The sequence below is a fragment of the Vigna radiata genome, chromosome 9 (genome assembly GCF_000741045.1).
Source record: "Vigna radiata var. radiata cultivar VC1973A chromosome 9, Vradiata_ver6, whole genome shotgun sequence".
Lineage (NCBI taxonomy): Eukaryota > Viridiplantae > Streptophyta > Magnoliopsida > Fabales > Fabaceae > Vigna > Vigna radiata.
Window position 1 is genome coordinate 481,996 of NC_028359.1, and position 24,454 is coordinate 506,449.

Below are 24,454 nucleotides of genomic sequence, written 5' to 3' on the forward strand. Positions count from 1 at the left end.
AAAGCTTAAAATCGCATTGGTTGTTTCTTTAAAATTTTAATTAATTCACAAATGTATTTATTGTGCAATAAAAGAAAAAAAAATATTTTGCAAATGTTTTGTTAAAATCAAGAAAATTTAATGCAGTTCGTGGTTCCCACAGATAAAAAAACAGAGAGTGTTGTGTTTTGAAACTATGAATCAAAAAGTATTAAATGCAGTTTATTAATCATTTAAAATATGCATCAATTTTTTCAGTATTTTTAATTAATAAGTATTATTTTTTTACTCTTGTTCAACCTTTGTAGAAAATAATATTATCCGAAAATATTTCATTGTTCTGATTCTTCTGTTTAAGATCATGGATTAAGCTTTAAGAAGGATATGCATTATTTGTTTCTATATTAATTGTGTTTTCGTAATATAGTATTTGCATTTATTATTATTACTCTCTGAGATAACAAATAATATTTATATCAACTATATTAATTATACAAAATATCACTTATTATATGAAAAAAAAATTAATATGTTTTTAAGGTGATGTGTCAATTCGAATTTTTCTATAATATTTTAACATAATACGGTATTATTATTTGATAATATTTATTTTTTAGTGATTAGTCTATAGGTGATGTTGATAATATGTTGTCGATTTTTATTAAGTTTATGATAAAATAATGAATTAGTGTTAAAATATTATAAAAAGAATTATATAAAAATATTTTTTTTATTATTTTGAATGACTAAAAGATAATAATAAGGTACGCACGAGGTTCAAAAATATTTATGTGTGAAAATGATGTAACTTTGGGTGATTAAGGTGATCAATCTTTTCAAACGTGATTACCTAGGCTAAGAGTAATTACACTTTGACTTAACGATGACCGTCCAATTTAAAAATGCAAAAAACACGACAAAAATGAATTATACAAAACGTGGTCCCTTCAAATATATAAACATTATATGAATAATTAAATTATTCAACGACTATAGTTTTTCTAAACATATATTTGAATAATTATTCGAGTCAAATTAATTGACAAAATATAAAGTAAACTTCATTGGAATCGAATATTTGTAGAGGGATACCATTCTGTAATGCAAGATTGCTTCATTTTCTAAGGAAAAATACCATTATTTTTTATTTACTTTTATAATTACTTTCACCAAAACTATTATTTTCCATATTTTATTAGTGATTTAAATTATATATATATATATATATATATATATATATATATATATAATTACACTTGTTTTGTTTTTCTTTTACGTGTCATTCGTGTTAATATAAAAGAAAAAAGTTATTAAATTAATTCGTTATAATAAATATAGGAATTGAATAAAAAATAAACTAAAAAATTAAACAATTGTTATAGATATTAAAACTAAAAGAGGTTTTTAAAACACATATTATGAAAAACTATTATATTAGCTAAAAATAAAATAAAATAAAAATATATAAATATGTTTATATTTAAATTAATCCTACAAAATCAATTTATAAAGTAAAAAATACACTCTACTCATATATTATATTTTGATTATATATATTGCTTATATTTTATATTTATAATTATTATAGGTATATGTATAATAAGTTTTATAATATTTAATGTCACTTTAAATATACAATGGTGATATTTTAATTACATTTTAGAATATTTAAATTGAAAAGAAATTCGAGTTTTTTAATATATATATATTACTTATACAACTAAAAAAATAATAATTATTGTGTATTTATGTTTTGGACGATAATGTGTGTGGTTTTATTTAACAAAGGAGGATTGCATTTCTCCGATCAATTCAAGTTTTAATCAAAGATAGTAGAAGTTTAAAGTTCTTTTTTATGTAAATATTGTTATTATTATTATTATTAAATAGTGTTTAATATTAAAACTAAAAATAAGTATAAAGATATAGATGGAAATTATTTATTTTAATCTTTAATTATAAACTACTACTTAATATTAAAATTTTCAAAATTGATTTAATCATACAAATTATACATAAATAGAATTAATCTAAACATTTATTAATTAATATCAAAATTGATATTAAGTAGCATTAATAATAAAATTATATGATGAATATGTATTAAATATCAAAATCATACAATTTAATAATTTATTAAATATATAATTAGAAACATTAAATTAACTTTCGTCCTCGTATTATAAACATAGTTAAGGTAAGTAATTCAATTATAAATTTATGTTATGTTTAATTAAAATGTAATCATTAATAAGTTTAAGTCTCATTGCCAATAAAAAATATCAATCTAAAAGTTAGGATAGTTTCATTTACATATTAATAGTATCAATATTACTATTTAATATTTAACTAAAAAAGCTAATTAGGTCATTATGGAATAATTCATTGTTTACTTTCTATTTTTAAATTCATTTTTTAAATTAATATTAGTTATTAAAGAGATAAATAAATAGCATTAATTTTGACAATTAATTTTTTTTTATTAAGTACAGATAAACGTATTTAATTTAATTTCATCCAGACTAATATAAATAATGTTATTATAATTTCAGTTTTATCTGATGATTATTTCAAGATTTATTAATTTAAACTATACATGATTTTCGAATGACTAAGATTAAAATTCTAACAAATGGTATTAGTATTAAATAATAATATAAACAAAAAAGTTAATGTCAAAGTGATTTGTAGAATCAAAATATAATATTTTAATATAATATCACATTATTTTTAAGTAATTTTTCTCCTCTTTTTTTTTCCCAAAAACCTTTCATTGGATTCATTGATCAATTATGTCTTTTCATGAATACTTTGGCTCCTTCACATATAAAAATTAATACATGTTGTAAATGTTTTCACATTATCTCCTCCAATCGCTATTTATAATTAAACTTATTAATTTATTATAGTGATTTAAAAACAATCATATTTGTTATTATTTCTTTGTTATTATTTCTGATTAATCTAGTGTAAAAAATTAAGAGCTATGCCAGCACTCTTCATTCATGGATAGGTTAAGATTATGGCACAAAAATGCTTAATTTTTGTGTCTTGTATTATTATTTTTTTTAATATAAACATTGAGATGTAATAAGGAGTACATTTTTTTTTATTTTTTTATATTGTATATTTGTATGAAATCTTTAAAATTTTTATATTATTTAATATTGATATATTAATTTTTTTAATATATTCTAAAATATCAAAATTATTATACCTTACCGTATTTTAGAAGTATATTAATTTGAGTGGATAATGATACTCTAACAACATTTTAATATTGTCTATGTGTCATTTTTTAATTGGTCCAAAATTATTCAACGATCAATAATAATAATCATAAACACCAACATAGACCAATCACAAAATGACATGTAAATGATATTAAAACATTGTCAAAATATCATTATCCAATTTGAATAGATAAAAAAAAAAGTAAAATAGAATAGTGAAATAGAATTGTTCGATTTTCATGCCACTTTCTCTTCATTAAACTCTTGTCCCATTGTGTTTGCAACAATCAATTCATGACTTTTTATTCTTAGTTAGAGAGTGAAATGGAGCATTGATGACTACATTTTAACATATCATTATTGTATCAGTTGACTTCAATCTTTATAAATCTTTTTAAGGTTAAATATATTTAGTTTCTATATTAAATCATAAGATTTTTAACTTTTATATTTATGAACATTATGTAAAATATATTGCATTTTATAAACACATTTTTCCAATAAATATAATATAATCTTTACAAATATATGTTAAAGAGATAGCTTTTCATAGAGTGTGTATAGATGAAATATTTTATAATTTAATATATGGACCAAACACAACATTTTATAATAATATAAAAAAAAAACACATATATACTATTTTTTAATTTAACTTTTCAAGACCTAACTGTGTTGCATTTATATATTATAATATTTTTTATCATGATATATATTATTGATGAAAAAAATTATATTAAAAAGTGAAAAGCTAATATATAGTGAAAGTTTTGTAGGATGGAAAAGAGTAGATAGTTGGCACCAAACTCTGTACCTCATTTCAGAAAATCATTCATTGGCAGTAATTTCGGTTCGCCAACTTTCCATTTCATAAAATCCTTAGCTGGCAACGCATTTTTTAATCAATGATATCATAATTATTTGAATTAAAATTCACTTTAAAATTTAAGTGCGAAGCCACTGAATATTTTTAAAATTATTATTTATTTATATAACTATTTGTAAAATAAAATTATTGTGTTTAAATAATAAAAGAACCCAAAACCTTTTTTTTGTGTGTGTTAAGATGGTAGATGAATAAACTTGTTTAAAAAATCATAGATAAAATTAATTTATAATAATAAATAAATATAAATTATATCTCACAAATCAATTTTATAAATTTGAATTAAATTTAAAGTTATCTTTTAATATAATATTAAAACCATACGATAAAAACTATCGTATTTGTTATTTGTTTAATAGTTTCATATCTTAGATATAAACAAAGTTTCACGTAAAATAAAATAAGAATAAGAAAGAAATAGACATGAATTTATATAAAAATAAAATATTTCTATTGATAGAAAGATTTTTGAAGTGATATCAAAAATAAATCAGTGAATGCTTAACTCAAAACAGATAATATCTTAGATTAAGTCTTATATTTCGATAAAATATATTTTAAATCATAAAAATATTATCCAAAACTTGTGTTTCTCGCCACATTTTCTCATTATTTGAGGGAATAATCAAAGACTATAGAAGTGTTCATTCTCTAAGGACAAATTGAATTCTGCATTAGGAGATGGAGTACAAGTTAAAGTAAAATATAATTTTATTAGTAGTCCAACATTAAAAGATAAAAAGGGAATCAAGCTAAATTTACAATTTGTGGAAAAACTGAGGAATTCTCTTCCAATCAAATAAGCATTTTGATGCCTGCAGGCTGCAGGGTCAGGTAGCTGTTGAAATCAGAAGAACATTCTGAAAGCATCAACAACTTTTTCAGGCCTGTAAAAAATACAAAGGTACAAAGGGTATATTCTTAGTAGTAGGTTGAATAAAATATTTCCCTCTATTCAATGCTATGTCAAAGTTGTTTACCAGTCCTCTTGTGGCATATGACCTGCTCCTTCTATCAATTTCAGCTTAATTTGTGCTGGATTTCCATTCTTAAACTGCTCTGCTACAGACTGAGGCAAGTATTTGTCTGATAATCCCCAAGCAACAAGTATTGGTTTATCCCATCTGTAATCAAATCACAAAACCTAGTTATCAATGCAAATTTAGGGTAGGATTTTGATTTTCACATCTGGCTCAATCCCACAAAATCAGCTTGTAAGATGAGATTTACATCCAGTTATATATTATAAATTAGTTTATGTGTACTCCATATGAGACTTCTAACAATCTCTTTCCACAAATTAGAGTTGTCATTCCATACACATGCATAACAAACAATGAATATGTTGAAAAATCAACTGCTGATTTTCTTTTTGTGGAATAAAAGTAGTTTTATCTTTGGTAGTTTTAGAGGATTCAAATTTATAGTGTATATTATACATACTATATATGTCAGTTTAAAGATGTTCCAATCTCCCAACATGTAAAGCCAAAAGGTAAACTTTTTTCTTGTCTGAAAGTTACTATTTCCAATCTCCCAATTCCCCAGCCTTCTTCATCAAGAACAACTTCCAAAATAATGATAATAATAAAGCATGAAATTAATATACCTCTCAGTTGCAAATCCTTCTGCTATTTGACTGAAAGTACCTTTGAAGTTAGCTTTTCTTGCAGCTTCAAGTAGAGCTGAAACCCAACATCAGAAAACTTCGTTGTTACTAACACTAAGTCAGCAAAATTGGTTTTGCATATGTTCATTACATAAATTTATCGTTAATAAACTATGGATTTTCTAGTGACTGAGCTGAATATATCAGGTATAATAATTTTTCATGGACATCATTCTGAACTTAGCACAAAGTAATTTTTCTGCACTTCTTCCATGTAACATATCTATCGGTTTTATAAACAATTTCCTTATAATTGAATTACAAGCAGCAGAAAATTTGAGGCCACCAAAGTGATGATGTCCTGTCTGTCACTAACCAAATCCAGGTCCACTGCTTGCCAAATAAGGTAGCCTGTACACGTCAGCCTTTTCATTTTTCAGAACGTAACTGCAAAATAGATCATCTATAAGAACAAGATCCTTAAAAAATTATAGTTTGAGGAAGTCTTATGTCCTTATTTCACATTTTAATGCTCTAACAAGAAAAGATGTTTGCTCCAGTGGGTTACTGAAAACAACGAGTACGCTGAATGCTGCTCTGTGCACTAAAATTACAGTACTACACAGTCTTTTTGAATAATGCATTGAATGAAGGACAAGGAGGTTTGCAGAAGTGTAACACTTACTACTTAAGGTGGTGCTAAAGCCTAGTATGAACATTCCTTGGTTTACAGTGCAGGAGTAACATGTTTATAAAGCAAGTCACAGAAAGGGTTAATAGATGTGCAAATTTGTTGGTTTATATTCCTAATTAAGCTAAGCTAATTCGTTTACTTCAATCTGTGAAAAACTATACAAGATATTTTCAGCACTTTGGAAATGGCATAATAAGTTGCAGTTTACAGCTTCAACTTATAAAATTACCAGCCAATAGTCATGTACAATTTTTGGATACATACGGGCTACCTCCTTCAATAAACCGCTCAGCAATGATAGCATTCTGGCTTGTAAATTCACCATACAGAGGAATTCTAGAAACAAAAGAAAAGACATCAAGAAGTTAATAAAGTATATGAATCAAGGTCAAACAGCCATCATTTCACAAAAGACATAGCAGCAATAAGATCGGCAGTGCTGTGTGACATGTAGAACATTTTTATGGCCAGACCACATCATTCATCCACAAAAATTCATTGGTAAAAACTGTCATGAAACACACTCCTTTATTAACTCCACTGATAAGGTTACTATTCATTGATAAGAATAGGAATAAGGTTGTTCTATAGTTGAAGAAATATTCAGTTACCAAAACCATGTTAAGATTTTCGAGTAAAGTTTTGTCCTTTACAATATGTTTTGAAAGTGAAGACAGTGCTCCATAGCCTTCAAGTGATTGAAATAGATTTAGCCGAGAAGTTTAGTTATGCATTCACTGGTACAGTAAGAAGTAAACCTTAGCTTCTGAAAAAGTCCAGGAACAGAAGATGAATCTGTTAATGGACTGTTCAGTATTGCTAGCTTCGATATCTTGCTTGAGTTCTTCAGGGCCCAAGTTAGTCCATACGAACCTACAAGAAATCCCTTAAGGGGAATTGCGATCATATTTTAGACACAGTATTCAGTAAGAACTTCACAAAACTTAAATGCAACTTGAATATACATCTATTTTTAAGAGATGAAATCCATCGTTTAATATGTAAATGTATCACATCGTTTTAGTAAATTTTGAATGCAAAAAATGCTACCAACTACTGATTTATTCATTCTTTAGGTACCTGAACAACTAGGAAGAAGGGGGATTTGACCTCTAACACCTCAAGCAGTTTATCCAATGCATCGTGGAACTCCTTTTCTATGAGAAACGAAAGAAATGCATTAATGAGTTTCTGCAGGAAAAACTGCTTCATGTTATATAAGATGTTTTCATCATAAAACCTGTGTAATCAAAACCATATCCTGGCTGTGGTTTGTCACTGAAACCAAATCCTATCCAGTCTGGTGCAAAGCAATGGAACCCTGAATCTGACAACTGTTTTAAGAGGAAGAAAATTAACAAAAAAAGAGATAACCGGAGAAAATTTAAATAGATTTAATCATAAGATGCTGAAAAACATGAAATCAAGGTAAAGTGACAGTGTATAATCAAGAACAAGTAATGCTCAAAATCTATTAGAGAAACATATTTTAAGGCACTTATGATCTGGAGAAAGAAGGGAACAATAAGTACTTCAAGTTATTGCATTAGTTACATGGTAACAGCTGACACTAGCAGCACACAGTTCACCATTGGCTACTCGGGTTGAAGAGTTCAAGGATTTTAAAAAGGACAAAAGATGCAATTGCTTGTGTTGTTCTATTCTCCAATCAAAAATTAAGTTTTGCCTTGTTATTTCGCGAATTGCGGTGATGAAACTCTAATTCTGACAGAAAAACTCCAGAAAACATTTAAACAATTTTTAAATTTTGTCCTTGAGAATTGGCTTATTTATTCTGACGAGCTTGATTGCATACAAAATAGAAGTTGCATGAAAACCTGAGACATAACAACTCGGTAGCTAAAAGATTGCGTAGGAGCACCATGAAGGAAGACAATTGTTCCTCTTCTGCTACTTGCTGACCCTGCAAAATAGGACAAGGGAAAAAAATAACCAAAAGCGAGCATTTTCCATACATTTCTTAAACTTGAAAATGGAAAATTAGAAACTAATTCCTCAGCTATAAGAAATAAGCAATACCAGTTTCTCTCACAAACCATCTTAACTTGCCAGATTTAACGTAGGACCCGTATTCCTTGCCCTTGTCTTCTGTCCTCTACCAACACAAAAACTATTACTACATTCCCACTCAATGAAAACCATCATCACTGAACAATCAAACATTACTAGTTGAAGAAGCATCATGTCATGCACAAACAACACAAAGTCTTCAATGTTATATATCAGGAATCAAAAGGAAGTAGAAGGAGAAAAGAAAGATTGGTACATAAAGCATTTGGCCAACGTTGCCATCCTCAGCAGGGTTCTCAGGCAATTGAATAGCACTGCGGCTTGAAGGGTTGTCAGTGACAAACCCGAAAGGGTTGAATGCTGAGGCTTCTTCGTCCTTGGATTCACCCTTCTCTGTAGAGCTAGCTCTCACTGTAACACTTCTTGTGGGTGATATTCTTCTTTTACAGCAGTATGTGGTGGAAGAAATGGCAAGATTGAGAGTGGGAGAAAACATGGCAGAAAAAACCATTGTTGGGTTTGTGATCAGTGGCAGAGGTGACTAACGGTTCAAAGTGAACATAACATATTTGTTTGATATTTATCTTTTCTTGGTTGCTTCATAAATTGCGGTTGATGTCCCCACTTAAACGTAGTCCTCATATATTTCCACCTAAGATGTGGCATATAGTAAGAACTGCTAAGAACACACCACGTGTGCTAGCATTTTTTTTTTTTTATAATTATCAAAATAAAAACAACTACTTTCATGGAAAAAAAAAATGTATTGAATTAAATAGTTGTGAGAATAAGGACAAAATTGTATAAAATATGTACACAAAGATGGTAACAAACTTATAAATCATTTGGTTTCAAAATGTGTAACGTTGTATATGTAAGTCATCCGTAACAAAGCCAGTAGCATGTCAATGGTAACAAAGACAATAAGCACTTGTATACATAATGGTTAATAAAATTATTTGATGCAGATTTGTAATATTATGTACGTTGTCTAACAGAGCAATTAACATGTTAATGGTAACAGAGATAATTAGCAGACTCATAATTAATTCAAATTTTGGAACATCTTGTATCCACCGACAACAACAATGTAATTAATATGTTCAAGTTAACTTATTGAGAGTCACAACATTAAGTGGGTTAGTTTCTGGCTTAATGAGTTCAAAATACTTATGACATAACAAAAAGAAACTGACACGAGCTGAGGATTGATATTTGCAACCTTGATCAACTTCAATTTGGATTTTTCCTTGCCCTTTTTCTGCTGTGGACACTGTGAACTTGACAATATAAGTTTGATATACATATTTAAAAATTAATTTAATCGTGACAGTAAATATATTTCCCCACACAATCTGCGGTGGTGTCGAGTTTCTATAATGATATAATGGAGATCAAAATTGACATGACTTAAGCACAAAAGTATAGAATATATATTTCTCTGTAAACGTGAGAACTGCACTACGTAGTTGGCTTGTAGCTACTCTTCTGGATCTTCTTGTTAAAATGTTCACCAGAAATTATTACATGAACATGAACCATGCCTGAAATGATGGAATCTGGTTTTATCTCTAATTATTAGTTCCCTTTTGTAAGCTTTTGACACCAGCTTTGCCATCAGGTGACAATCCACACACATTCTAAGGTTCTTAATTATTCTTATAGTAACTCCAGGGCCTGAACTAATAAGGGCATAGGCAATAGCCAACTTCTCACTATGCCGGTAAAGTGCGGTCTCCTTATCCTCCTCCCCTAGATCAAGGAAAACCTCTGATGTATCAGGTGAGTACCCTGCTTTTATCAAGTCCTGCATCATCTTTTCTAGCTTTGCATATATATTTTTAGATTGAGGATGTGACTGATCCCCAGCAACAAATTCATAAACATTGCCATTCAACTCCATCAAACTGCAACCTGGTGTTTTCTTGATTCCCCTCTCCATCATCATTTTCCTGACCTGACGCAAGTTTTCCCATCTTTTGCAGGCAGCATATATATTACATAACAAGACATAAACAGCCCCATTTTCAGGCTCTAACTCAAGAATTTGTTTAGCTGCCATTTCTGCTAGATGCACATTTTTGTGAACTCTACAAGCGCCAAGAAGTGATCCCCAAACAATTGAATTTGGTTTTACAGGCATATTCACTATGACCTCAATGGCTTCTTCTAAATGCCCAGCACGACCAAGGAGATCAACCATGCATCCATAATGTGTCACATTAGGCTTAATTCCATGTTGCATGGTCATGGCAGTGAAAAAACTTTTTCCTCTATCTACCATGCCTGCATGTGTGCATGCACACAGGACACCAATATAGGTTATCTCGTCTGGTGTAACCGAAGCCTCTATCATACTTGAAAACATGGCAAGAGCTTCTTCACCATGGCCATTAATGGCAAGGCCAACTATCATCGCTGTCCAGGTAAATTTGTCTTTCTGACGCATTTCCTTAAATACCGTGTTTGCTTTTCCAACATTCCCACATTTAAAGTACATGTCTATCAGAGCATTCCCAACAAAAGTATCATTTTTAATACTGTTTTTGTCAATGTAAGTCTTTACCCATTCCCCTAGCTCAAGTGCTCCCAGATGCGCACAAGCCGTTAGAATGCTAACCATGGTGAACTCGTCAGGTTTCACATTTGACATTTGCATCTCACGGAAGAGTGCTAAAACCTCTATGAAACGGTTCATTCTGAGGTAGCCATCAATCATAGCAGTCCAGGAAACATAATCTCTCTCAGGCATTTGATCAAAATACTTCCGAGCTAAATCAATTTGACCGACATTGGCAAACCCAGTAACAATACAAGTCCAAGAAATAACATCTCGAGCCTTCATATTGTCAAAAACAACTTGTGCAGCATCCATTTCTCCGCAAGATGCAAACATATCGATCAAAGCATTTTCCAATATGAGATTAGGTTCAACAATACCTTCTTTAATATACTTAAAAATGTTCTTGCCCCCATCTAAATCCTTCAGTTTGGAGAATGCAGAAAGCATCAATACTAGTGTAACTGAATTCGGCAACACTCCTCTCTTCTCCATCTCATTAAAAAGCTTCTTTGATTTCTTAAATTGCTTAACTCTGTTATACCCGGATAGCATTATATTCCAGGTAACTACTTCCCACGCATCACCCATATAAAAAACCTTGTAAGCCAAATCCACAAGCCCACACAAGGAAAACATTTGTATGAAAGCCTTTTGAACAAACAAATTAGAATCAAATCCATGCTTCAGTGCATGGTTAAGCAACACTTTCCCATGCTGCAAAGCCATATCACTGTTAAATCCCTTCAACAAGAAGGGAAATGTATAACGGTCAGGCTTGATGCTATTAGCCAGCATAAATAGATACATGGAAACTCCATTCTCAGGACGGTTGATCCTAGAATACCCCTTGATCATGGTATTCCAAATGAAAGCAGTTGGGTGCGGGATTGTGTCAAACACCTGACGGGCATAGTCCATATCCCCTGATTGATTAGCACAACAGAAGACTATGACTTGATTTTGAAATAAAGGGTCTGAAGAGAGACCAATTTTGACGGTGTGGGAGTGAATTTGCTTTAGGTGGTACATGGACTTGCACCTCTCAAGCAGAGAGATTGGAGATTCCCCAAAGCAGTTTGAAGAACACACAACAGCAGTAGCAAGAGTGTTATAAATCACTCTATTGGGTAAGGTTGCAAGTGAAAAGAACAAGGGAGTTGACAAAGATAACATGGACAACATGTCATCTTACTCACAACATGCAAAGTTATTTTAAGTGTGTCTAATATCAATGTGACAACTATCTATTCATGTTTTGTGCTCCACTATTCTACTGGTTTACAATCTAAGTATGAATTTAAACCTTTAACAAGAGAAAATTGAAAAAAGATTTAAGAAATAAGATCAATAAACTCATGATCTTGAACTGGAAATAGTTACTCATGGTAATGTGATGTGTAAGTGATTCATTAGGATTAAAAGTGTATTATTGTTCTGTACTTCTCTTAATATAATTTCTTTTATTTTAGTCTCTCATAAAAGTTTTATTTGTATTTTTTATCTTAATTGATTATTAGTTCTTTGTAAAAAATTTATTTTTATATTGAGTATCGATATTATTTAAATAATGTGCAATTTGGTAAGTGATCATAAAGATAATAAGTAGAATTAAGATGTGTTTTTTAATTATTTCATTTTATTGCTAACATGTCACCTAATAAACAGCTAATAATTTAAGAAATGCTAACAAGCATAGAAAAAAAGTACAAAAGCTAAAATAAGAAAAGAAATTATAAAAACTCAACCAAAATCTAGAAATTTACTAGAAACTAAAAATTACTTAATTAAAAAATTCAATCTGAAAAACTTGGATTAAAAGTTTTTTTTTTCAAATAAATTATTTAATTTTTTATTATTTACAGTTTTTATAAATTCTGGCACTCAAAATCAAGGGAATATATATATTTACTCTTCAACAATTGAATTAATTAAAATTATTGAAAGACGTAGTAACACTTTTAATTTTTATTTAATAATATACCAATATATTCCATCTTCAAAAGAAATATTTATCTCTCGTTTGTTTTTAATACTTTTAATAAATGACACACGTTTTTATCATATAAATTATTACATAAACATCCATCTTCCTCATATTTTTGATAAATTGAAGTCACTTCCTTTATATTTGTAAGAAAATAATACTTATTTTACTTATAAAAATATTTTTTAACATGTATTTAATTTTCTTTTTAAATTTCTATAATCTTTTATTTAATTTTAATATGATATTTTCAAATGAAAAAAAAAATATTATTATTGAGGTCTTAAACCTTTCTTCATTCGCCAACTCTAACATAATTATAATTAACGGATAATTTTATATTTCTACCCGTGTGGGTAGAAGCTTGATTATATATATATATATATATATATATATATTGAATATGTGAGTATAAAAGATTTATGTCTGTGGTTTATCACTGCGCTAACCTATTATAAATAAGAAGGAATATTACATTCCATTAAAAAAATAATAAGGCAAAATGCAATGTATTATTCATAAAAAAATAATTGTTTTAAACCAGAACAGAAAAAAAAAATTACTAATAAAAATCAATCTACTATCTTAATTTAATTGTTTGCCTTAAAAAATATGTACAAAAATCAATCTTCTAAAAAAAATACATAATTTGTCCACTTTGCTTTGTCATTCAATCAATTTCATTGCTCATCAATATATGTAGCATCTTTCTTCATTATTATAGATTTAATAAGAATCTATAAAACTAAATAAATAAAAAATGAAAATTGATATGTCCAATTCGTTAAATCACAATATGGATCAAACCAAACAGGTACTATATATGGTTAAAATAATCACATGAGTATGATTCATGTGTTTGGTCGATTTGACTTCCAACCTGACCACTGGCATTCATATTCTCTCCTATAAAGCATATACATCAAATTAGTAATTAGGCCAATGTCTATATATACGGGATAAAAACCGCCACTGTACCAACCCTAGAAAAGTAATCCTTTCACGTTCTTCATTCAAATCATGAAACTATGAATCTTTCATGTTTTTCATTGAAACAATGAAAGTATGAATAAAATCATTTCTTGTTACAAAAGGTTTATTTTGGCCAAGAAGATTAAATTTGAATATAATTAACCTTTATACTATAAACATGTAATGAAAATCCTGACAATAACACGAATTAAAATCTACTCTGTAATGTGCCCCTTCATGAAAAACGTATACCTGAAATTCCATTTTCCCATGTACAACTGAAATATCTATAGTCATTCTGACTGGAACCAGTCCTTGGCACAAATAAGGGCTTCAAGAGTGAGGGAGCTTAAAGAACTACGGTAGCTATCCATTTTTCTAATCTGGGTGTCAAAAACAGAATCTGCAGACAGAGTGGAAACTGGTAAAGACAAAATATCAGATGCTATTCTAGACAATGTCGGGTAGTTCAATCCATTTAATCTCCACCAGCTCAGAATATCAAATTCCTCTACACTGGTCAGCAGAGGCTCTTCCAGATACTCTTCCAATTCTGATTTAAATTGAGGGTTACCAGTAAAATCAGATATATAAAATTCATAATCCGAAAGACCATCACCATCAACAAAAAGAGAGCAGTCAATAGAATCTTCTTGACATGTTTCTTTTATCATAATGTCATCCCCATCATCATCATTTGTTGCTTTAAGAAACATTTGGGTGCTATATTCAATGAATAGATCACGAAGACCATCCTCAACTATCTTTATCCAGGCCCCAGCATTCTCACCAAATGTCTTGGCAAAGGTAAATTCCACAAGTTTCATTTTATGCCTTGGGTCCATAGCTACAGCAATTGCCAAGATGATGCAGCTTTCTCTCCAATATTGGTCAAAGCTCTCGTGCAAAGGAAAAATTAAACTTCTTATGAAAGGATCCTGGATGAAGACTGCTTGTGTCAGCTCCACCTGAATTTTTGATACTTCAGCAAAAAATAAATTTGAAGTTGGGTACGGTTGCTGTGTCAGAATTTTGGCTGCATCATACAAATACTTCAAATATGTGCAGAGAGTTTCAACCTGCTTCCAGTCATCCATTGTTAGAGTCATTCTGTAATCAGAATCAGTGGTATCAAGGCAGATGAAGATTTCCTTTAATTCACAGGCAGCTACAAGCATATGATAAGTTGTGTCCCATTTACACGGGTCATCAATTGAAAGATTCACCATACTAGGTACTTGTAAATGTTGCTTCAAGTCAATAAACTTCTCTTTATGGGTTTCTGAAGACTTCACATGCTTTACACTATCGCGAACCTTGCTAATAGTTTCTCTCATAGCCCATAGTGCATCAGCTGCAAGGCGACTAAGCACACGAGCATAGCAATTCTGGTTTAACAACTGACCATTGAGTATGGCAGGGTTCTTAACAGAGAGCAGGCCTCTCAGATTTTCTATCACATTCTCACTGGAAAAGGATTTATCAAGCGCAAGAGTAAACAGCCGACCCTCCAAATGCCAATCGGATAAGCATGTCACTAAAGTTTGATTTAAAGAATCTTCAGAACCAGGAAATGGTACTGTAACGACATTGAGAATAGGACGATGCAAGTTCCAATCACTATCAATGAAGTGTCCTCGAACAAAAACATAGCCCATTGCCTGGTTTGAAGTCCACAATTCCAATGTCAAGTTGACTTGTCCAGGAATCACATTAATGACATTCAACATATTCTGCTTTTTCCTGAGGTAAATAGCAATACAATCCCTTTCAATAGAATTTAGACATGATGGATTGAACTGGGGTTGAAGAATCCGCAGAAAATCAATGAAACCCTGTTGCTTCACAATATGAAGAGGATAATCATGTAAAATTATCATTTTGGCAACATCATGGTTGCAACGCTCCTGATCAAATGAGATACCATTAGTAAACCTAGAATTCTCTCTTGGCCGTTTCTTGGGAGTATTGGCATTATATTGAGAACCACCTGTTTTGGGATATGAGATTTGTTGGTTTTTCTCCCGTAGTACTTGACAGATTCCCATCGAAATGTGTCGTTTCAGATGGCTTGTACCAGCTAGTTTTGAATCAGTTATATAAGAAAATGACTTTTTGCATTGGTTACAGTAAGCCCTGGTACATCCAGCTCCAACAGCTTCTACTGTGAAGTATTCCCACACCATAGACTTTTTTCTCATCCGCTTATTGGCTTGCGTTCCTGAATAAGGTATCACATCATTATTATCGGGGGTAACATGAGCATCAAGCTCCATGATAGCAAAAGTAACCCTGGAAAACCTAAAAATTGGAACGCCAGAAGGGCATCAATGAGTGGCTTACCTCCAGAAATAATAAAGTCAGGCTAAAAGTTATATTATTTTTTATACAGAACATAAATAAAAAAATTAAAAAGAAATAAGAATTTAAAAGGCCCCCGGAAGTTCAGCTGCTAAGGGCAAACTCTGATAAATGATATATATAAATAAAAAGGAAATTATATTGCAAAACAAAGAAACCGGGACTCTTAATTTTGTGGACAATCTTGTGTTTTGGAGGAAGGTTGAATCATATAGCAGTCGAAAATCACTACCCTACTCTGCTATAGCAAGCTATTGGCTACTACAAATTTGTCCAAACAAAATCCTTTTTCCATTGGGTTAGCTACACGGATTCTGTCAAAAATTGAGTTAGCACTCCACAACAACAATATTAAAAAACTAAACATACATCATAGTTATTAGATTCTTTCGATTTGAATCATATCATTCAATGTAATTCATCTTGACCAGTGTTTTGAATCTCGTAATCAGAGTCTCCAATGACTTGAATCTTATGATACATAGATGAATCAACACAATTTTGTATTACCAAAACAAATCAACGTTCTATTAATTCTTTACTTTTTCTTCTACCTTTCCTCACTAATATAAAAAATCAAAAACTTATAGAAGCTAAGGAACATATTTTGTCCTAATATTCCACTACTTTATTCATCACCCACTCATTTAATGCACTCACACTCTATTTGGTTACTCCATTGCTTTGTTTTCAAAAAATAAAGGATTTACATGCTCGATTACGGCCTGTACTTTTGTTTTGTGAGACTTGTGTACAACCTCTTTAGTTATTTCTAGTTTAAAATGATTGCATGTTGTACTATCATCATTTATATGATATACATGAACATGTAGCCAGCCAAGTTATGTCCTCGCCATTGAGAAGTGGACGAAGAAAAGCCCGTGGCAGAACAAAAGAATATAATTCACTTCTTTCATTTGAAATTCATAACTCTAAAGTTGCATGGCAGTTTATGATTTAATGTCCATCTGTGCTGTAACTATCTATGTTAGCTTCATTCAACATGTATCTTGATGAAAGTAACTTTCCCTTGCAAGATATAAACACTTAAAACCAGTGTTAAATTGAGAATGGCAGAAAATGTCAGAAAGCCGATAATCTTCTATATCATACAGCAGATAGTGTGGTGGGTAAACAAGGGAAATCACATAGCAGTTGAAATTTGTAAAATATATCAATTATATTCGCATAAAAAAAATTAAGTTGCACGTAAATAAAATTAAAATGCATAAAGCTTTTCATAATACTGACTGGCAAAGTTCAACTGGTCGGAGACTTGTCAGTGATGACAAGAGGGTGAAAAAGGAGGTGAACAAACACTGATAGAGGAGTGGGGGCTCGATCTTAGGTGAAGCCCTGAACAGAGGTTTTTGTATACGAGAAGATTAATAGGTTTAAGTAAGTAGGGGGAGTAGAACACAAGGACTGAGTTGGGAAAAAGCATGTGTAGTCCCATACCAATCTCAAAACCACATTGCAACGCATGAAGTGAACTCAGATCCTAGGTATTGTGCCATGCAACAGCGCTATAGTCGCTGCTTAAACAACCCTGCTTAAGTCAAAGCCTACAAATAACTTTTGCTCATTTATCCCAGTGATCTCAACAGTCATACTAACACTCAAAATTAAATGTAGCATTCACATTTTCTTTCTCCATAACATCCACAAACAATCCAATCTAGTTAGACAGTTAAAACCTCTGAAAGGGGTGGATTGACAAATAAAACACCATAATCGCATATCTGCCCGCATCTTCAACAGAGCAAACAAAACAAAATTTAAGCAAAAATTAAAACAAAACCCGATTCTCTGTTTCTTCAGCAGAATTAAAAAAAACAAACAAAATACCATGAACTGTACACAAGCTTCAGCACAACATTTCACTTGAACACAATAGCCCGACTCACTCATTTAACATCACAATGACAATGCGTGGCGAAAACAACAACGACTAAGCACAAGGAACAGGTCCTGATTAAAACAAAAATATTAATTCAAATAATATAAATACCATTGTTTCTTCGTGTTTTCCCGTCCTTCAGTTTAGGGATCGAACATACACAACACACAACAGTGCCAAAACAGAGAAAAACTCTAATCCGTTACAGAATAGCATCACATTCAATTCAAATAGTGAAGAGATATATATAGAGAGAACCTTGAGAAAAAGGAAAGTTGCACGAGCTCGCGCCACTGCCACGGCAGCGGAAGAGTGAAACAGCGTTGTGAAGTGAATGAAGAGAAAAACTAATGAGATAGGAGTGCTTATACACTCACACGTGAGTATGTGTCTGAGTATGTGCGTGTATATATAGATGAATAGAGAGAGAGAGAGAGAGACAACGAAAACGATTATGGTCGGAAGGCGGAGAGAATGTGTACGCGCGGCGGAAAGAAGGAAAGGAGGCAACAAGGGGTTCAAACTCTGCAACTTTTGAACTGCTTCCCCATTTGCACTTCTAAACCCTTCATACTTATTAATAGGGTTCGTCATATATTTAATATAATAATATCAAATAATATTATATAGATAAATAGTAATGTAGTAACTAAATTAAAAATAAATAAAAAGGGATAGAAAATGGAGATTATGATGTTGGGAATTCTAATGTTTTTTTTGTTTATGAAGATAAATAAATGTCTAGAAAAAAATTACAATAAAGTGAAAGATAAAAAAAAAAAAAGAAATTGCATAAATATAAAAACTTAATTCAAATTAAAATATGTTTTTACTTTTTTATTTTAAAAATTCACTCTTTGAAGTCAATGGTGAATTGATGATACAAGTATGACCATGCTTTTTCTTATTTTACCTTTATTCTTTAAATAAAAAATTATACTCTTTTCCATCTTTAACAATATCAAATTTTTGTTTTATTTTTATTCATGGGATAATATGTATACCCTTATAAGGTCGCTGTCCTTTTTTATAATTATTATTTAAAATTAATTAATTGTTTTTATAAAAATTATGAAAATATAAATATGATATTATTTAAGATTAAATATTAAAATAATATATTTAATGTCAAATATTTTTAAAAGTTACAACTATAGAAATTTTAAACTAAAATATTAAATAAGAATTGAATAAAAATTAAAGAATTATATAAAATATTGTGTAATTACATATAAATAAATTTTCATAACAATTAAAATATATTTTAATTTTGAAAATGTTAACAAAAAAAGTTAAAAAAAAGTTAAAAGTATTTTTTTAAAATTATAAAACAAAATATTCAAGTTTAGAAATATTTTAAGTGTTTAATTTCTTTCTATAGATTATAGTGAAATATATTTTATATATTAATAAAGGTTATAATATACTACTTACATTGAATGATACATGAAAAAATATTAAATTAATAATAATTCAAATTTAGATATAGATTTTTATTTATTTTAATTTTATTGTGTTAATGACATTAAATTATTATATTATATTTATATAATTATTGTCGTAAAATAATAATTTAAAATATAAAAATAATTATATAAAAATCATTAAAATAATAAATTAAAATATTTATAAATAAAATAAAAATGATCGAATGTATTGTGTAAAAACTATGTGATATACATAGAAAATAAAAATTATTTTAACATGAATAGAAAAACATGAATAAAAATGCATGATAGAAAAACATGAATAGTTAAGGCTATCAATTATTAAAAGAAAATAAAAATTATTTTAACAATTTTTTTTAAATGAAACAAAAATTAATAATCAAGAAAAGTAATGATATTTTTTAATTACCTAGGAAGTGAATGATTTATATGATTAAATATTTAAAATTAACAGAGTTAAATATTTTAATATGAAAAAAAATACTAAAAAAAATAATTAATCCAGCATAATACCTAAAAACTATTTGATTAATTGAAATTGGTAATACATAATTTGATTTTTGTAGATATAGAATACATCCAACAATTAAAAAATAAGATAAAAAAAATATCTAGTACAACAATTTTCTTTTTTATAAAACTAAACACTAAGATAGTGCGTGTGTGTATATATATATATATATATATATATATATATATATATATATNTATATATATATATATATATATATATATATATATATGGATTAAGCAACATTAGAAGAGACCAGAGTAAAGATATACCACATACTAACTAATCAAAAGAAAAGAAATATATGGAACAAGAAGAACATCAACGAAGACGCAATGAAATGCAAATCCAAAACCAACTGTCAGAATTAACTTCACCTTTTTCAATAAATTGATAGAGGAGCAATATGTTACAGCTACAAGAAAATTTCCAGGCCACAATAAAATTGCTTTGCGTTCCTAATGACTAAAAAATATACAGACAAGGGGGTTTAGTTCTACAAAAGGACTGTTAACGAAAATTTCGAAATGAACTATTCCACCCATCGAGATTGCTGCAGATTGATTAACAGAAAATTCATCCGAAATTCAATGTGAACTGCATAATTTGATGAATCTAGCTCTTGTGAAGTATGTATTAGAGAGGTTTGGGTAGTGATCAGAAACAATCCTCAGCTTCTATGCAACAACATTCTACTTATCACCACCGCCAAACATTCCCATCATATCTTTAGCAGATCCCATCTGCTTCATCAAGCTTTGTAACCCACCCATGCCTCCTATTTGTTTTAGCATCTGAGGAGGGAGGACTTTGCTCATGTGCTGAGCATTCATATTTCGGGATAAGGCGCTCATTTCGCCCTTCTTGGGTATTTTAAGCCCTTTCATTTTGCTCCATATCTTTGCAAGCCGTTTGTACTCTTCCAACATTTCCATTACTTCCCTAACTGGACGACCAGAACCTCGAGCTATTCGCATCATGCGGGACTCATTCATGAGCTTTGGGTTTGAGCTATCCAACTCTGTAAACATTGTAACCATTAAAAGTCAGCTTATGAAGGTACACTGTTTCAAAACTATGGATTCAATATACAAAAAATTTTATCCTCTGAATGAGGAGAAAAAAATGCCCAGCACATGCCTTCATTTGTCATTGAGTCCATCATTGTCATGTAACGCTTAATTTTTGCCTGGCTTTCCTTCTCACGGCCTTTTGGCATTAATTCAGCACTAAATCCTGGTAGCATAGAAAAGACCTGCATAAATCAACCTAGCAAACGTCAATAAAGCAAATGTGCAGTATCTCATCACACGGTAACCAAAGAGCCATTAGCAGTATGTGTTTAGAGCATCAAATGTAAAATTTTGTGGGTATAATAAATTCAATCAAACATAAAAAGGAGGTAACCTGGCCAATGGGACCCATTTTAAGTATGTTCTGAAACTGTTCATACATAATCCTCAAGGTGAAGTTTCCCTCTGATAGCTTTTGTAGCAGTTCAGGCTGTTGATCCATAGGAACAACTTCATGAATTTTGTCCATGAACCCAGACCAGTCTCCCATGCCTGAATCAAAAGTCATTGAACAAGACTAAGAATTAATTTAAGCAAACTGACAAAATAATATACTTCAAAAGGGTGTGGCATAACCCAATACTTAGGTAAAGAAAAAAAAGCAGAAAACACACACCTAATAGACGACTGACAAATGGTTTAACATCAAAAACTTCAAATTCATCCATGTGTTCTCCAGTTCCAATGAATATGACAGGACTCTTTGTTGCTGCTACACTGAACATACAAGATTAATTAGAATACAGTTCAAACCACAACAAACATACACAAGCAACAGACACCCTATTTGCATAAGTTGGTATTAAATCGTATAAATACAATATAATTATCTTTGCAATACTTACGCACTAAGAGCACCACCACCCTTTGCGTGGCCATCCATTTTAGTCACAATGACAGCTCCAACTGCAACACTCTGTTTAAATGCTTGAGCCTGATCAAAAGCAGCCTGACCAATACTGCTATCCATGACGAATATAACAAGATCTGGTTTCTGAACAATGCAATGAAAAATATTAGATGTTGACTATTGAAAAAAGAAATTAACAGAGTATCCACAGGAAATACCGTTGCTTCTGAAACTTGACGCATTTCTTCAAAAAGTGCAGCTTCTTGTTTATGCCTCCCACTAGTGTCAACGATTATAAGGTCACAGTTTTCGTTCTTGAATCTTTCAACTCCTTCCACAGCAATTTTCACAGGATCTGATTCCATATAGCTGAAGAAAAAGGAATTACTTGAGCACGATGACCATGGGAAATGAAATGCAATTAACAAAATAGAAGCAAGCAGCTGTCATGAATGCAAACGAGAAAAATAAAACGAAAACGAAAGAAATTGTAAGATGAATCCAAATAGATCACTGGGAGAAAAAAAAAAAGGGAATTCTTTTAATTACTGGTTTCATGCATTTTTTATGTTCGTGAATTTGTATGGCATGCCTAAGAAACATTGTAAATTCGTATTAAGTCTTCTTAAGAAGAAATAAGATAAAAAATGAAAAAGAGTACGCCCATTTGTGAGCATGGGAATCTTAGCGACAAAATCTGAGCATGTGATTGAAGAGACAAGAGTGTAAAATCCATAACATATGAAAAAATAAATTGAGAACAAACAAATCTAAGACCCAGTTTCCGAAATAGTCAGCGATAATCATCCCCAATCTTACTTTGTTACTCAGTTAATACATACTTGTAGACGAATAATATCCCAAAATAAGATTTAACGCCACCCAAGGCATGATCGATATAGAAATATAATTGCCAATGTAACTCATCAACATATAAAACTACAAGTACACAACCTTAACTTTACTATCAACATTCAACAGGCATAAGTGCAGCAATCTAACAACAGAACCATATGCCAACTACAGCTAAATCCGATCATCTCTGCATTTCACGAGTCAAATTGAATAACAACTACCAACACGTACCTTCCATAAAAAGGGATCTTAGCCTTAGTGGCGTTTTGCTTCAACTGATCAAAAGCACCAGCTCTGAACGTATCCGCGCATACCAGCGCTGGCTTCCATCCTTTCTTCTGATGATAGTACGCGTATTTCGTACACGTCGTCGTCTTACCAGATCCTGAATCACGAAAACATCCACAATCATTCCAATCGTGCAAAACGCAAAGCATAACGCTATTCAAAAGAAACAAACAAACCTTGCAAACCGACGAACATGACGACGCTGGGTTTGCCCTTTTTGGGAGTGAACGAGGGTTTCCCGGGATCGAGAATTTTGCAGAGCTCATTGAACACGGCCTGCTGGATGATCCGACGCTTGTTGTGGCCAGCGGCGAGGTCGTCGAGGTTGACGATGCTCTTGATGTTAGCCTGCATTTCACGGACGAGCTTGAATTGCACATCGGATTGGAGGAGTGCGCGCGTGATGTCATTGAGGCAATCGTTGAGGACTTTCTCGTCGATGATGGTCGCATTGCTCATCTGCTGAAGAGCACGCGAAATGCTCCCACCTAACTCCGCGAGAACCATCTTCGCCCACCGTCAGATTCTTCCTCCGATCACCAATTGGGTTTTGTTGAATTAGGGTTTGCACCACGTTCGCCGCCGGTGAAACGAAAAAAGCAAATCCAAATATCCACTGTGTACGCACGGCGTTTCTCGTATACACGCACACCCTAGCTATAGCTGGATTTTGATTTTTCTAAAGTCCATTAGATTTTAAAAATAAAAATCTATTCTTTATTGTAATTTATAATTTATAAATTGTGGATTAAAAAAATAGGTTAAACTACTTAATTTATCCCTTTACTACTTTTTATTTTAAAACGACTTTGTAAAGTTTAAAATAATATAGGTTTCCATCATCGAATATATAGTAATGATAAAAATTAATATAACAAATTTAAAAGTTGTAACGGCAATACAAATTTACTTAACAAAAATGCTTTGATGTTTTATATGTCAGTATATAAAATATCTGTTTACAAAAATTTAAAAATTAAAAGATAATTCAAAAATATTATTGACACATGATACGTAAAAACCGTTTATGCAAATCTAATAGAAAAAACTAAATATTTAACAAAAAAGTTAAACTTAATTGATAAAAAAAAATTCAAATAAAATACTACACTGAGAAGAAAAAAAATACATTTGACCTAAAATTAAATATTGCTTAATTTTATTTTTAACTGTATTGCTGTAGTTATAAAGTAAATAAAGATAAAAAGATACTATTG

At 30.6% G+C, this 24,454-nt stretch overlaps 4 protein-coding genes across 5 annotated transcripts; all 4 read right to left on the bottom strand.

The window, feature by feature from the left end:
• Nucleotides 1-4,791: 4,791 nt before the first annotated feature.
• On the bottom strand, nt 4,792-9,017 carry LOC106772977 (haloalkane dehalogenase). The gene is made up of 11 exons (XM_014659632.2): nt 8,689-9,017; nt 8,442-8,517; nt 8,240-8,325; nt 7,642-7,735; nt 7,482-7,558; nt 7,160-7,287; nt 6,666-6,737; nt 6,084-6,154; nt 5,708-5,783; nt 5,079-5,222; nt 4,792-4,985 (listed from the first exon to the last, which is right to left on the bottom strand). Exons 1-11 carry the CDS (start codon nt 8,941-8,943, stop codon nt 4,946-4,948), a joined length of 1,119 nt encoding a protein of 372 aa, XP_014515118.1. The 5' UTR covers nt 8,944-9,017; the 3' UTR covers nt 4,792-4,945.
• A 761-nt stretch (nt 9,018-9,778) lies between these two features.
• On the bottom strand, nt 9,779-12,246 carry LOC106773056 (putative pentatricopeptide repeat-containing protein At3g15930). The gene has a single exon (XM_014659741.2). It carries the CDS (start codon nt 12,175-12,177, stop codon nt 9,943-9,945), a length of 2,235 nt encoding a protein of 744 aa, XP_014515227.1. The 5' UTR covers nt 12,178-12,246; the 3' UTR covers nt 9,779-9,942.
• Nucleotides 12,247-13,963: 1,717 nt separating this feature from the next.
• On the bottom strand, nt 13,964-18,772 carry LOC106773045 (zinc finger BED domain-containing protein DAYSLEEPER). 2 transcript variants are annotated; one of them, XM_022786191.1, is made up of 2 exons: nt 18,471-18,772; nt 13,964-16,172 (listed from the first exon to the last, which is right to left on the bottom strand). In XM_022786191.1, the coding sequence occupies exon 2, from the start codon at nt 16,150-16,152 to the stop codon at nt 14,245-14,247; it is 1,908 nt and encodes a 635-aa protein (XP_022641912.1). In that variant the 5' UTR covers nt 16,153-16,172; nt 18,471-18,772; the 3' UTR covers nt 13,964-14,244. The 2 variants fall into 2 exon arrangements, with proteins under 2 accessions (XP_022641912.1, XP_014515216.1); XM_014659730.2 differs by having other exon boundaries at nt 13,964-16,252.
• Nucleotides 18,773-20,512: 1,740 nt separating this feature from the next.
• On the bottom strand, nt 20,513-23,744 carry LOC106772882 (signal recognition particle 54 kDa protein 2). Its single transcript, XM_014659503.2, has 8 exons — nt 23,414-23,744; nt 23,181-23,334; nt 22,313-22,463; nt 22,090-22,238; nt 21,861-21,961; nt 21,579-21,736; nt 21,312-21,426; nt 20,513-21,192 (listed from the first exon to the last, which is right to left on the bottom strand). Exons 1-8 carry the CDS (start codon nt 23,742-23,744, stop codon nt 20,864-20,866), a joined length of 1,488 nt encoding a protein of 495 aa, XP_014514989.1. The 3' UTR covers nt 20,513-20,863.
• Nucleotides 23,745-24,454: the final 710 nt, after the last annotated feature.

Bases quoted from the DNA above. Each gene is read 5' to 3' on its own strand.
- LOC106773045 (XM_014659730.2), bottom strand. From the start codon at position 16,227: ATGGAGCTTGATGCTCATGTTACCCCCGATAATAATGATGTGATACCT.
- LOC106772977 (XM_014659632.2), bottom strand. From the start codon at position 8,943: ATGGTTTTTTCTGCCATGTTTTCTCCCACTCTCAATCTTGCCATTTCT. The intron at 7,736-8,239 runs GTTTTCATGCAA...CTCTTAAAACAG, and splicing joins ACCGAGTTGTTATGTCTCAG to TTGTCAGATTCAGGGTTCCA. The intron at 7,288-7,481 runs GTACCTAAAGAA...ATTCCCCTTAAG, and splicing joins CCTTCTTCCTAGTTGTTCAG to GGATTTCTTGTAGGTTCGTA.
- LOC106773056 (XM_014659741.2), bottom strand. From the start codon at position 12,177: ATGTTGTCCATGTTATCTTTGTCAACTCCCTTGTTCTTTTCACTTGCA.
- LOC106772882 (XM_014659503.2), bottom strand. From the start codon at position 23,744: ATGGTTCTCGCGGAGTTAGGTGGGAGCATTTCGCGTGCTCTTCAGCAG. The intron at 23,335-23,413 runs GTTTGTTTGTTT...TTCGTGATTCAG, and splicing joins CATGTTCGTCGGTTTGCAAG to GATCTGGTAAGACGACGACG. The intron at 22,464-23,180 runs GTACGTGTTGGT...CTTTTTCTTCAG, and splicing joins AAGATCCCTTTTTATGGAAG to CTATATGGAATCAGATCCTG.